This window comes from Triturus cristatus, chromosome 4_2, assembly GCF_964204655.1.
Source record: "Triturus cristatus chromosome 4_2, aTriCri1.1, whole genome shotgun sequence".
In the NCBI taxonomy this organism is placed as follows: Eukaryota; Metazoa; Chordata; class Amphibia; order Caudata; family Salamandridae; genus Triturus; species Triturus cristatus.
Genome location: NC_140586.1, coordinates 49,137,594 through 49,152,093, shown reverse-complemented (window position 1 = coordinate 49,152,093; position 14,500 = coordinate 49,137,594). Strand labels below are relative to the sequence as shown.

The 14,500-nt window shown below is 45.6% G+C and overlaps 2 protein-coding genes across 8 annotated transcripts in view; both read left to right on the top strand.

Annotated features, from left to right (window-relative positions):
- KMT2D (lysine methyltransferase 2D) overlaps positions 1-14,500 on the top strand; it is a 1,389,531-nt gene that overhangs the window by 668,363 nt on the left and 706,668 nt on the right. The window lies entirely within an intron of this gene.
- The window catches only part of LOC146832937 (uncharacterized), a 29,760-nt gene that overhangs the window by 13,271 nt on the left and 1,989 nt on the right, over positions 1-14,500 (top strand). The window contains exon 3 of the mRNA XM_085600203.1: positions 9,215-9,341. Within this exon, the coding sequence (XP_085456329.1) occupies positions 9,215-9,341 (127 nt within the window). The remainder of the gene's footprint in view (positions 1-9,214; positions 9,342-14,500) is intronic.

Here is a 14,500-nt window from a genome sequence, read left to right as displayed (position 1 = left end):
TGTTTTCCTTCCAGGGACCTAACTTGTGGAACTCTCTCCCGCAAGAACTCGGGAACTGTCAATCCCTCTTTGCTTTCCCAAAAAAGCTCAAGACTTTTCTTTTTAATCAAGTCTAATGCCAACAGAATTTCTCTTGCTTGCTCCGCTGTCAGCGCCGGGGAACCCTGTTGGGTAGCTGCACGCTTTACAAATCTTCAAATAATAAAAATAATGATAAATATTAATACTGAGTGATCCCAGTGTCAAATATTACCACTTGCTCCGCTGTCAGCGCCGGGGAACCCTGTTGGGTAGCTGCACGCTTTACAAATCTTCAAATAATAAAAATAATGATAAATATTAATACTGAGTGATCCCAGTGTCAAATATTACCATTCTTCCGGGGAACGACCCGTTCACATCTGTTGATGATAGAGAGAAGGCCCACAATTGCTGGATTCCCACCAGATTATTTTTAATGGTTTCCAGATCGGCCAATTGCTTCCAACAGCAAATAAGCAATAGTTTGTTCTCTTTCTGATTTTTAAATTGAAAAACTGTGAGACCTATTCCAGTTGTTGATATATTTGGGAGTAATTGCAATAATGGAAACTCCTGTTACTCATAACTCCGCCTAACCAGCAAGGAGGCGTTCTCAACTATGCCCAGTGCTACTGTACAGGCTGCCAATTCACTGGCAATATGGGGCAGGTATAACCATGAGTTGTAGTTAGACATTGCCACAGATATAGAATTCTGCCGGAGGACAGAAAGGGCAGGAAGAAAAAAGGTTCTGCAGAGGTCGAAGCATCCTCATCATTGAAAATAGATTGGGCTATAGATTTAGCTTCAATAGGTTTCCATCAACTGACCGGTTCAGTGGTCCTTAGACGCCAAGGTTGGTTCAAGGCCACTACATTTAGAACCTGAGGTGCAAATATATCTAATATTTTTATCTTACCCTAGCAATGCTCTGTTTTGCAAGCATGTTGATGACGCCTTACAAGCAGTTAAGGTTGACTTACACCGCAAGATCTTTTTGCACATTCGATTTCGAAAGAAGCACCCTTTAGAGGGACCAGTGAAAGAGATACTTATCTGTATGACGGAGTATACCAGAGGTATCGGACTCAGCAATGCTATCAGTAGCCGTTAGGCTAACTAACCTTCAGTGACATCTTTCTGGTGCTGCTTACGCCATCCTGTGGGAGAAACCTTTGCAAATTTCTGTCACCTATGGTGAAAAATAGTTTGACAAATAAGTCCTGGATCTCAAAACATATGTATAGAAAGCTGGCTCTCTATATACTATACCAAAATGAGGTATAGTGTGCACAGTCCAGTGGAACCCCAAAGGTAGGCAGAGGTAAAAGTAGATAGCACCTTACTCACGATTTGTGGTAGTGTGGGCGAGCAGTAAGGCTTTATCAGAGGGTAGTGTTAAGCATCTGTTGTAGACACTCGGGCAAAAAAATGTCACACACTCAGACTAAACTCAGACCAGTTTGTTTGTATCAAAAATATTATTTAGTTATTTTATTTCTAAAACCAAGCCTGGTTCAGGTAAGTGAAATAACACTCTGCAAAATATTATGCAATGATTTACAGTTGAATGCAGGTTCAAATGCAGTTGGTTGAATTACAGGTAAGTGAACAGTTCGGAATTACTTTTTAGTTACGTTGCAGATTACTGTGCATTACTTTTTAGATTACTTTTTAAGTTACTTTTTCTAATCGGTGTCAAATGCCTAGATATCACACTTGAGACATTTCTTAGAAAAAAGGTAAGTAAATAACTTCGTACATTTGCAGTTTTCGTACAAACCAACTCCATACTTAAGATTTTTTAGGAGACAGTTAATGCAATTCTATGGAAGGAAATTAAGTTAACAGTTTGTAGGTAAGTACTTAGTTGGTATTCTGGGGTTAGAACCAGGGTTCCCCCCAGGGTCAAGGATGCACTCTCAAAAAACCCGCAGAGGCACTAGGACGGCCGGGTCAGAGGCCCAATGTTATACAATGGGGGATAGGGGGCTGCTAATGAGCAGGCGACAGGGTTGTGGGAGCAAAGCTCCTGGTGTTAGGCTCAGGGAAAAGGGGCATCCGAGTTAATACCCAAAGTGTACCCGCAGGGGCGGCTGGGTGCTGTTTTGGTGTCGGGTGCCCCGTTTTCAATTGGGATTCTCCGGTTGCAACAAAGACTGCAGGCTTGGGGATGAAGATCTCCTGGAGGTGACCACTGGTTGGAGAGGTAAGTTGGGACACCATCGGTTGGGCCACCCAAGGCCGTGGGACGTCTGGTGCAGGGGTGTCTTTAGGCATCTGTTTTTCTTACCATCTCCGGTCGCGGTCAGGGAATCCCCCAGAAAGAGACTGCGGGCTTCGTTTAGAGATTCGAGGCAGGTCAGAGATCACCAGATCTCAGGTCAGGATAGCCGGCGAGCCCTCCTCGTGGTGTTGGGCCACTCTAACTCTGGCCGTAGGTGTCGGGTGCAGAGTTGTGCAGATTTGTGGATTCGGCTGGAGCCAGAGACTGTGGGTGAGCAAATCTGGTGCTCACGGGAGATAGACTTTCTTGTGGAAGGCAGGGTAGGTCCTCCGGGTTCCTGAGGTTGCTGGCTGCAGGACCCACCGGGATTTCGCTGGAGCAGATTCGAGGTGGGGACAGGCCGATAGGGCTGGGGCCAAACTCATGCAAGACTGCCATTGCATGCTGCGTGTTTTGGTGCAGACAATAGTGAAAACACTGCATGATGCACATCCCTGTGGGCCATGCCCCCTAACACTGCACGTAATATTTATAAGTCACCCCTATAGCAGTCCTTACATAGCAAAGACAGGGTGCCTTATATTACATGTGAGGACATATCTGCCTGAGCAGATATGTCCCTGTGCTGGTCAGTTCCATTACAGTCATTACAAGTGAACAGGTATGCCATTTTAAAACATGTGCTGGACACTGGTAAAAACGTGTTCCCTTGCTACCTGATGGCTTCACTGAAAATAGGGATGTTTAGTATCAAACATCTTGTATTAACAAACCCACCCTGATTACAGTAGTGGATTTGTAAATAACTTCTGGTGAGTTGGACTGTTCTCTGCCAGCCTGCCACCCGAGACAAGTGTTCGAGGCATATGAGCTGCAGATCACACACTTAGGATAAGATCGCCATCTGGTGTTGGGCTTGGATGATTGCAGGTGGTTGTTGTCTTCGGAAGAAGCCTTTTGGTCACGAGATAGGTGACTCCTCCTCTGGACAACAGTGCGCATGGGCATCCACTCCATCCTCAGATTGTTTTTTTCCGCCATTGGTTTGGATGAACTTTTCCACTCCGGCTGAAAACTTTTAAATCCAGCTTGCGAAACCAAACAACCTTTACAACTCGACGTCAAATCCAATCGGACCGGTTCCGGATACGGCTCATGGAAAGGACACCTTTTAAAAAATGCCCCCAATGTGGAGCAAAGTTCCCCCACAGTGACCACCACGAGGTCTGCAACCTGTGCCTCTCGCCGGAACATAACGAATCCAACTGTCCAGCCTGCGTTGCATTCCGTTCCAAGAAAACCATCCGGGACCGAAGAGCTCGACGCCATATCATGGCCAGACCAGCTCCAGAACCAGAGGACATCTTTGCCCAGGATGTCCCGGAAGACGACTCCGAAGAACTCCAAATCGTATCCGAAGTGGACGATTTTGATGACCTCATCACTCCGGGGCAACGAGTGAGTACCAGTGCCCCTACGCCAACCCCCCCCAAAAAGACATTGGTCAAGACTCCGCCAGCTGGCCCCAGTCGCGACCGAAAATAGTCTTCAGAAGCCCCGCCCACGGGCCCGGCTCCGAAGAAATATAAGCCTGCAGGTGGCTCGGGCTCGAGCAAACCTCATGTCATTGTGCCCACAATACCTTCGGCACCGAAGACTCAACCCCTCTCGGCACCGAAGCAGACTCTGAGACCACCGAGGCCGAAATCTCCGCCGACACCGAAAAGTTCTTCGGCACCGAAACCATCCTCGGTACCGAAAAAAGTCCACAAAGACACTACCGATCACCCAAAACACAGATCGGAACCGAACAAGTCGGCGCCAAAGCCACTTTTGGACAATGAAGAACTTTTTCGCCCGGATCCCACGCAAAAAAGGATTTATATCAATCCAAAAACCGGACATGTCACTGCTGTGCCATACAAGAAAAGGAAGCTGGACACACCTCCTCCAGCTCCCGTAAAGAAGGACTTTGCCACCTCACCCATTCGTCCTTCCTCTCCTAGATTACCTCTCATCCCACCCCCTCTGCCCCCACCTCCTTCTCCTTTACCATCTCCTTCACATACACCACCTCCACAGGATGATGATTATGATTTAGGGGGAGGGGGAGACCCGGATGACCTTAATGATCCTAGTTATCCTAATGATCCTTTTACACTCCCGGATACGGCACCCTTAGATGACTAGGCTTACCCTTTTCTTGATATTCCTGATCCCACTACATACCCCTCCAAACCCTCCCCTCCTGATGACCATTTAGGGTTTGGACAGCTCATAAGCAGGGCGGCACTGTTCCATGGCGTCACCATGCACACAGATACACCTGAAGAGGACTTTCTCCTCTACACATTTGAGCAGTCGCAAAAATCTGTTCAGATCTTGCCCATGATTAAGGGAGTGATTAAAACACGCCACTGAGGTTTTTAAAGACCCTGTTAGAACTAGGGTTCTTAACCCCCGAATTGAAAAAAAATATAGTCCGGCCCCATAGGATCCCGCGTACATTAAGGCGCAGCTCCCTCTAGACTCTTTAGTCGTGTCAAACGCAAGAAAGCGGGCTAACTCCCAAACAACAGGAGACACACCGCCCCCAGACAAAGAGTCCAAGCTCTTAAAGGCCTCGGGCAAAAGGGTTGCCGCACAAGCTGCTAACCACTGGCGTATTGCCAACACACAAGCCCTATTGGCCCGATATGATAGGGTTCATTATGATCAGCTAGAAGATCTTTTACAACACCTGCCTGATCAGTACAAATCCCAGGCCAATGACCTCATTCAAGAGGGAAAGTTAATATCTAATGCCTCAATCAAATGTGCAATAGACGCAGCGGACACCGCCTCTAGGGCGGTCAACACAAGCGTATTACTTAGACGCCACGCATGGCTACGTATTTCCGGCTTTAAGCCGGAAGTACAAACAACCATTCTTGCTCAACCATTCAATCAGGAGCAACTATTTGGACCCGCAGTCGACACTGCACTAGAGAAGATGAAGAAAGATAACGAGACTGCTAAATCAATGGGAGCATTACAGTCCTTACAACCCGAGGCTCCTTTCGACGCTCCTTTTACAGGGTAGCCCCCAAAAATGTGGATATTTTAGAGGAGGATATAGGGGGAACAATACCAAGGGCCGCGGACGGGGCAACACCAACACCCGCACCTCTCCAGCCACTAAACAGTGACTTGCCCCCACTCCCCCCAGACCATTCCACTCCAGTCGGGGGAAGACTCCAACAGTTCCTACCTGTCTGGAATTCCATCACAACAGACAAGTGGGTAAGACAAATTATCCAGTTTGGCTACTGCCTCGAACTCACAAACACCCCCCCCCCTCCCCCCCCCCACACATACCACCCAAACACCGTCCAATGTCACCACACCATCTTACACTCCTCAAACAGGAAATTCGGTCCTTGCTTCAAAAACACGCAATAGAACCAGTTCCACTCCAACATCAGGGAACAGGAGTATATTCTCTATACTTCCTCATTCCCAAAAAGGACGATACTTTAAGACCCATACTCAACCTCAGACTACTAAACCAGTACATACATTCAGATCACTTCCATATGATCACTCTCCAACAAGTCCTCCCACTACTTCAACAAGGCGACTTCCTTGCCACATTGGACCTCAAGGACGCATACTTTCACATCCCTATGCATCCCGCTCACAGGAAGTATCTACGATTTGTGGTAGACGGGCAGCATTATCAGTTTACAGTTCTCCCATTCGGAGTAACAACCGCACCCACGGTATTCACCAAATGCTTAGCAGTAGTGGCAGCGCATCTCAGGAGACAACAAATCCATGTCTTCCCCTATCTCGACGATTGGCTCATAAAAGCCAATACTCTCGACAAATGCGTTCTCCACACTCACCGCACTATTCAAACCCTACACGACTTGGGATTTACCATCAACTATCCCAAATCTCAACTGCAACCTTCCCACATACATCAATATCTGGGAGCCACTATAAATACGTCCAAGGCCATAGCTTATCCCAGCACAGCCAGTATAGCCAACATACAAAACCTCATCTTAAAATTTCAAACTCAACACTCTCTTCCAGCAAGAGTGTTTATGCAACTGTTAGGCATGATGGCGTCCTGCATCTCTATCGTACCCCACGCACTATTTCAAATGCGTCCCTTGCAAGAATGTCTAGCACAACAGTGGAACCAGGCTCACGGACAACTTACTGATCTGGTGTTGGTGGACAGTCGCTCACTTCATTCACTGAAATGGTGGAACACCATCAACCTGTCCAAAGGGCGACCGTTCTTAGAGCCTCTTCCACAAGTAGTGCTGACCACCGACGCATCTCTCACGGGGTGGGGAGCCCACCTCCTTCAACACACCACTCAGGGCAGATGGACCACTCAACAAAAACTGCTCCATATCAATCACCTAGAACTTCTAGCGGTGTTCCTTGCACTGAAATCCTTTCAAGTACATCTAAAGAACAAAACTGTCCTCATCCGCACAGACAACATGACGACAATGTATTACATACAAAAGCAGGGGGGGGGACACATTCTCTCCCAACTGTCCCAACTCGCACAGAACATCTGGAGATGGGCAATTCCCCAAAACATCTACCTGCTAGCGGAACACCTTCCAGGGGTTCACAACCACGTTGCCGATCTCCTAAGTCGCCAGACACAGCAAATCCACGAATGGGAATTACACCCCAAAGTCCTATTCCCATCCTTCCAAAAATGGGGCCAACCAGACATAGACCTGTTCGCCACTCACGAAAACTCAAAATGCCCAACCTTTGCCGCCAGGTTTCCACACCCACAGTCGAAGGGCAATGCAATATGGATGAACTGGTCAGGCAGATTTGCATACGCTTTTTCGCCTCTTCATTCCATTTGTGGTACGCAAGCTCAAACAACAGTCGCTAAAACTGATCCTAGTAGCTCCCACTTGGGCACGTCAACCCTGGTTCACCACACTTCTGGAACTATCGCTAGTTCCACATCAAAAATTGCGCCTCTCCCCGGCTCTATTAACCCAGAACCATGGAGAAATCAGACACCCAGATCCACAGACACTGAACTTGGCAATCTGGCTCCTGAAGTCTTAGAGTTCGGTTACCTCAACCTCCCACCAGACTGTATGAATATCATAAAAGAAGCTAGAAGACCTACTACTAGGGCGTGTTATGCTGCAAAATGGAAAAGATTTACCATTTACTGCACTAACAATGATATACGTCCACTGGATGCTTCCATCCAAAACATTATTTGCTATTTACTACACTTGCAAAGATGCAAATTAGCGTATTGCTCCATACGTCTACACCTAGCGGCCTTAGCAGCCTACTTGCAAAATAGACAACACCTGTCATCAAAGCATTTATGGAAGGTCTTAAAAGGATTGTTCCTCCAAGATTACCACCTTCCCCAGTGTGGAATCTCAATATTATTCTAACAAGGCTCACGGGTCCCCCATTTGAACCTATGCATAAATGCGAACTGCAGTTCCTAACATGGAAAGTGGTTTTCCTTATCGCAATCACATCCCTGCGAAGGGTAAGTGAAATACAAGCCTTAACTCTTGAAGAACCATTCCTACAACTACATCGTAACAAAGTGGTTCTTAGGACAAACCCGAAATTCCTCCCTAAAGTCATTTCCCCTTTCCATCTTAACCAATCAGTCGAGCTGCCAGTCTTCTTCCCTAATCCAGACTCAGTAGCTGAGAGGGCCTTTCATACCTTAGATGTTAAAAGAGCCTTGCTTTATTACATCGAGAGAACCAAACCTTTTTCCAAAACCAAACAGCTGTTTGTTGCTTTCACTCCACCACATAAAGGCACCACATAAAGGCAACCCCATTTCCAAATCGGGTATAGCCAGGTGGATAGTTAAATGTATCCAAATATGTTACCAAAAAGCTAAACGCACTCTTACAGTTCCCCCTAGGGCGCACTCCACGCGTAAAATAGGGGCTTCCATGGCATTCTTAGGGAACATTCCCTTAGAAGATATTTGCAAAGCAGCCACATGGTCTACCACACACACCTTCACTAAACATTACTGTGTTGATGTGCAATCCAAACAACAAGCTTCAGTAGGCCAATCTGTCCTAAAAACTCTATTCCAAACTGCTGCAACGGATACAGGTGACCACCGCTAGGGGAGACACTGCTATATAGTCTATCCTAAGTGTGTGATCTGCAGCTCATATGCCTCTAACGGAATATGCTACTTACCAGTATGCATCTGTTCTTGGCATGTAGAGCTGCAGAGCCACACACGCCCACCCGCCTCCCCGGGACCTGTATCTGTTCCAGCATTGTCTTAATTAGACACTACACATGGACATCCTTTCTCTTTATTCTTATACACTCAATCATTTCCCATCATGGCGAAAAACAATCTGAGGATGGAGTGGATGCCCATGCGCACTGTTGTCCAGAGGAGGAGTCACCTATCTCGTGACCAAAAGGCTTCTTCCGAAGACAACAACAACCTGCAATCATCCGAGCCCAACACCAGATGGCGATCTTATCCTAAGTGTGTGGCTCTGCAGCTCTACATGCCAAGAACAGATGCATACTGGTAAGTAGCATATTCCTTCTGACCTCCGTGGGTGGAGGACCCTTGCTCTCAGGAGGACAAAAACAAAGCCTGCACTGTTCTCCAGTACTGTATCTTTCATAGATTCACATGCTTGAATCATCCAAGTCGTTGTAGTGGGAGTCCCACAACATACATATAAAAGCAGTAGATAATACTACAATAGGCTACAATGTAATGAACAGTCACTGCAATAGCCTATCTATTTTCTTTTGTAAAAAAGATCCAAACTTGAGTAGCAGCCAATCGTGCGACGGCACCCTTTAGAACATTCCCAAGAGAGGCTAGGTTCCTCAGATTTTCTACTGCACGTCGTGTAAAAGGGAGTCTCCCTGTACTCTGCTCAGTTTTTCTCTTCAAAATTCCAGATTTCAACTCAGAATGTTGGATTCTTCAAAGAAAGGTCTCTTCAGGTCGTGTGGATCATGTCATAAGAGGCTGCATGCTGAATATCCACATAAAAACTGTATCTACTGCCTTTACCCTCAACATAAGGTAAAAGAGTGCAAAATCTGTAGGAATGTTATGTACAAACTCCCAGCACCATATACTCTTTAATGGCAGCACTGCACTTAGAGTGCCCAGGAATGGATTTGGGCACTGTAAGGGTTTCGGGGCTCATGCACCTATACCCTCACCACTGGCATAGGGCACCCAGCTAGAGAGGTGACTGACGTATGCCAGGGCAGTGGTTTGTGTGCATGGCACACAGGGATGTGTGCCATTTTGACTTCACTCTGCACCATGGCACTCAGTCTGCAAAGGCAGTGTGTGGGTGTCTGGGTACAGGGCCTCTGAGGGTGGCATAGTAAGGGCTGCAGCCCTTAGAGGCCTTCTCTGGTCACAGTGCCCTGGTTACCTGTGGTACCATTTACCAGGGGCTGACGTGGCCAGAGATGCCAATTGGGTTTAGGCTTCAATGCAGTTTTAGGGAAGGAACATAGGCCCTGGGTACCTGATTAGCAGGAGTCCAGGGCACACTCGAAGAACATCAGCAAAAGTGGGGGCATACCATGCAAGAAAGAGGGCACTTTTCACAGATGTCTTCCGCCACTAATGGTACCTCATGCTCGTCTAAGGAGGAGACCCTTTTAGGAGCAGTTGGACATCCAATGGCTTCAAGTAACAGGATAATTCGATGTCATTCGGATAACACCGATAATGAAAGACTCACTTCTTTGGTGGCAGTCTGCCAGCTGTCTCTCTGGGACTGTCATTCCTCTCTCCTCTCCTAGAGTTTGTTCTGACCACAGATGCATCTTTGGAAGGCTGAGGAGCACATCTTCAAGTTCTACAAAGACTAAGGTTATGAGATTACGCCACATTGCATCATTTTGGGGAGAACTTTTAATCAGGGCTGTACCGTTGGAGTAATTTTTAAGGTAGATTTAATTGCCCAAGTCGACCGTTCAGATCCTTTTTGAGCGTGAAGCTACAAATCCGAACTAGAGCGGCATTGTTTTGAACTCATGCAGCACTCAGTACCTTTAATGTTGGTCGTCCCCAAACATTTCAGGTGAATTTTTTACTCCAGCTGACCATGCGAGTAATTTTTGAGTGCAAAACTACAAATCTGAACGCGAGCGTCATTCTTTATAATGCGTAGTACCCTTAACGTGGATCGTCGCAATACATTCCAGGTAGATTTTTTTTTACCCCAGCCTACCTTTTGGGTAATTCTTTTGTGCAAACTCCAAATCCGAAAAGAAGCACCAGTGTTTTGAATGCAAGCAACCGGAAATCATCTTGAAATTACATTTTTAAGTTGACTTTTTACACACATGTCCCATTCGGGTAATTTTTCTGAGTGAGAGATGCATTCCGCATAATTATGTGTAACGTGTAATTACGTGAGTATTGCACATCCCTAGTGATAAGACAAGGTAGAATTAAATACAAGAATTCGTTTTTTGTGAAGCACTGATGGGGCAGTCAAGACCAAGCACTTTTTTCTATAATATATCACTCCCTCCCCAACGTTTTGCAATTTGCCTTCAAAATCCTAGACTCTTTTCAAGGGTGCAATAAAAATGCCTCTTTCTTTAACTTTCTTCCTTTGCAAGTAAGTGTACATCCCTTAAAAAGGGGCTGCCCTGATGAGTTAACATTCATAACTCGGCGCCATGGTACCAGCACTAACCGGATAGTACAACCCACCTAACACGTGCCATTCCTAAATCATCCCTTTCTACACACAAAGTAGGGCTGATAAAGGTGAATGTCACAAAAGAACCCATTCCGAAAGGCTTACCAATCATCTATTTAGCTGGGGATTAATACCTGGTGTTGAACCTTTAGCCTTAAAGCAGGGAAGCAAGACTGGCTGACAAAATGACAAATTTAAGTATCCAAATTTATGCCATCACCTTAATAAAATCTGCAAACTTGTGAAGGGAAAGGGTGAATATCAGAAAAGGGTATGGCCCTTACTAGTTGATATAACCCATTCCAAATTCTGTGGACCATATGTTTTCCCAAAGACTGAAATTTATCTGGGTTCCTTAAGCAAGTAGCTGTATCAAAGGCACTCGAATGTGTCAAACCTAACATAGAACCAATTAATCACTCAATAAATTAGAGGCCAGACAATTTCCTCCTCAAATTGGCTAGGTTGGATTGGGATTACTTGGAGCTCAAATGGCCAGGGTTCAATTGTGCTTCTGAGAAGCTGTACTGAGAACCATCCCTTGTGGGCTAGTAAGCATGATCACATCTACATGGCAAAAAGGATAGGCTAATCACATAACGTTTAAAAATCACTGCAACTCATTTTTGTCTCCCATTCAAAAGTAAAAATGAGAAGTCACATTACAGTCTTAGCTGAATAATAAATCATCATTGGAGACCAATTGAACGCCAAAATTATCCAGACAGTCAATTCTTCAGTGCCAAAATCAGTGTGCCATTATTGAATGGTGGAACGCTGAATGCAGAGCATAACTATGATTTATCACAAGCTAAGAAAAAGTGCTGAAGGCAGTCTGGAAATTCATAAATCTAATGTCAGACAAGTGTGCCAATTAAGGTGCATCGACCTTGTGATTCAGAGCTCGTTAACATTTTATCTCATGCTATGAATGAGAAGAGCTAAATGAGAGTTTAGCAAACTAACTTTTACTGAAGCTAGTAGATCTACTTAAGGTGCATGAAGACATCAGTTGTTTTAAAAAGGAGAGCCGTGCCAATGCGGCTGAAGAGTGGACAAGGTGACCATCAATCAATTGTGCTCAGGTAATAACGAATGAAAAAAAGGCCAAAGGAGTTTGTGTGTGGGAAGGGGTAGATGGGGTGTGTGGTGGAGGATAGGGTCTTCTTTAAAAAAAAAAAAAAATTTTTAAAAAAAGAATCTTAAGAATATATTTATTTTGTTGGTACTTTACTACATGATATCTTATATATGTTTTAGTATTTGCATGTATATTGTTACCCACCATCCTCTAAGGGTAGATATGTATATATTACAGTACTTAAGTGAAGAGTTTGCCTTTTGTGGGAAGCACTCGGAGCAGTGATTCTTGCACAAGGGAGTGCCTGCAACCATTCACCATCCAATACGGGCTGCGACGCGTTTCGGGCCTTGCGCCCTTCTTCTTGGCAGGATTACAAAACCACAAGCCATGGTACCAGATGCTTCCCTTTATTTAATTAACAGAGTCACGCCCTTGTGGGCCGGCGGCACACCCACCGCCCCGCAAAGCATCATGGGTCTGGTAGTCCCCCTTTGTGGAAAATGATTTTAAAACAAACAGTTGAGATGACACAGGTGGCAGGAAACTTCCTCATGGTGCAAAGCTGCTCCTCACGTATTCGGCTGCCCCAATAAACAGCCACGGACCCGCTGTAGCGATATCGCGGTGGTGCTGTCCCTCGACCTGGTGGGCCGGATAATATAAGAGAAGAGTTTGCCTTTTGTGGGAAGCACTCGGAGCAGTGATTCTTGCACAAGGGAGTGCCTGCAACCATTCACCATCCAATACGGGCTGCGACGCGTTTCGGGCCCTTTAGAGCGTGACTCTGTTAATTAAATAAAGGGAAGCATCTGGTACCATGGCTTGTGGTTTTGTAATGCTGCCAAGAAGAAGGCCGCAAGGCCCGAAACGCGTCGCAGCTCGTATTGGATGGTGAATGGTTGCAGGCACTCCCTTGTGCAAGAATCACTGTTCCGAGTGGTTCCCACAAAAGGCAAACTCTTCTCTTACATATTACAGTACTTCTATACATGTATGCCTATGAAAATGCTAGCTACTCTGATTCAAGCATGTGAATCTATGAAAGAGGCAATACAGGAGACGAAAAGGAGTTGCTTACCTGTAATTGGGCCCCACTGTGAGTACCCTCTTTGTCTTAACCCAGTCTTGCGCCACACTACTTCCCTGGTGTTTCCACTGATCACATTGGTAGTCTAGTGGCCCTCTCCAGGTGTGCCATACCATAAGGTCCTGCTGAGATCCCCCATTGCCCTTGGAGTTGAATCGTCGTCTGACACATTCTACAAATGAACCACCTTTGCAGCCCTTTAGCATTGTACTAAAAGACTGACTCTCTTCACTAATTGTATTGTGGTCGTTTGTTATACATAGAAATCTTTTATACCACTCACTAACACTCCCCGTTTTTTCCTAAGGTTCTAGTTCACTCAGGACACCGCGCACTTGTTTGTTCGCAATTTTTGTTAAAAAAAAATATCAACTCAGTAAAAGTGTCTTTTGATAACTCTACCCATTGTATGATTCTGATTCTTTTTCTGACATTCACTTCCCACACAGATATGCCATCGGGCATTTTATTTATCAAGCATCTAATACATAGGCCACCGGAACCGCTGTTCCCTGTTATATGATTGATACCTTAGTTCCATGTTGGAAGGGTAACCATCATTTCTCATCCAGGGGATACTCATCAATAGTCGTAATCTATGAATAATCCCCGCCCACGTGCGGGATCCCGGAGCATATAGAAAATACATATATATACATATATGTGCATATGTGAAAACATATACATGCAGCCTAAAAATGTTTCAAACATGGCAATGCTGTAAATTACATAGGTTTGCATTGTAGTGCCCACCTAACCCATAAGGAAAAAAGGAAGCACCAAGCCAATTGTCACACAACAATGCTTTTTTGCCATAAAGCAAACTTGTAATTGCAGGCACTTGCCTGTAGGCTGCAGTAGAGTATCAAGAAACAAAGAAAACTGACACCTTGCCTTTAAGGCATTAGAGTAAGGGAACCGTGCCTTCAAGACCTGCAGGAGACCCCTTGCTCCCATGATGCACCACAGGTGACAGGTCAGTTCTTTTTTCCGGCTCCTTCTATGAGGATCCTGGGGCTTGAGCTCTTCAGTTTTTTGACTGAAAGTTTTATAATACAGAATTTTTCAGAAAATTCGACATTTTCTGGCTCCTGAAAGCGTGTTCTGCTGGTTTCCTGAAGAATTTCAAATTTTTTCCAGTCAGAATGCCTGCTTTATTTAGGAAATGCCCTTCCTGTGGCAATAAGATGGCACTGGCAGATCCACACTCTGTGTGTATTGTGTGTTTACCAACTTCACACAATCCTGACCAGTGCCCCCACTGCCAGAAGTTTTCCAGGCGCACTCTGCGTGATAGAGAGCGCATTAAGCTGCATGCCCAGCTGGAGAAGGAAAGA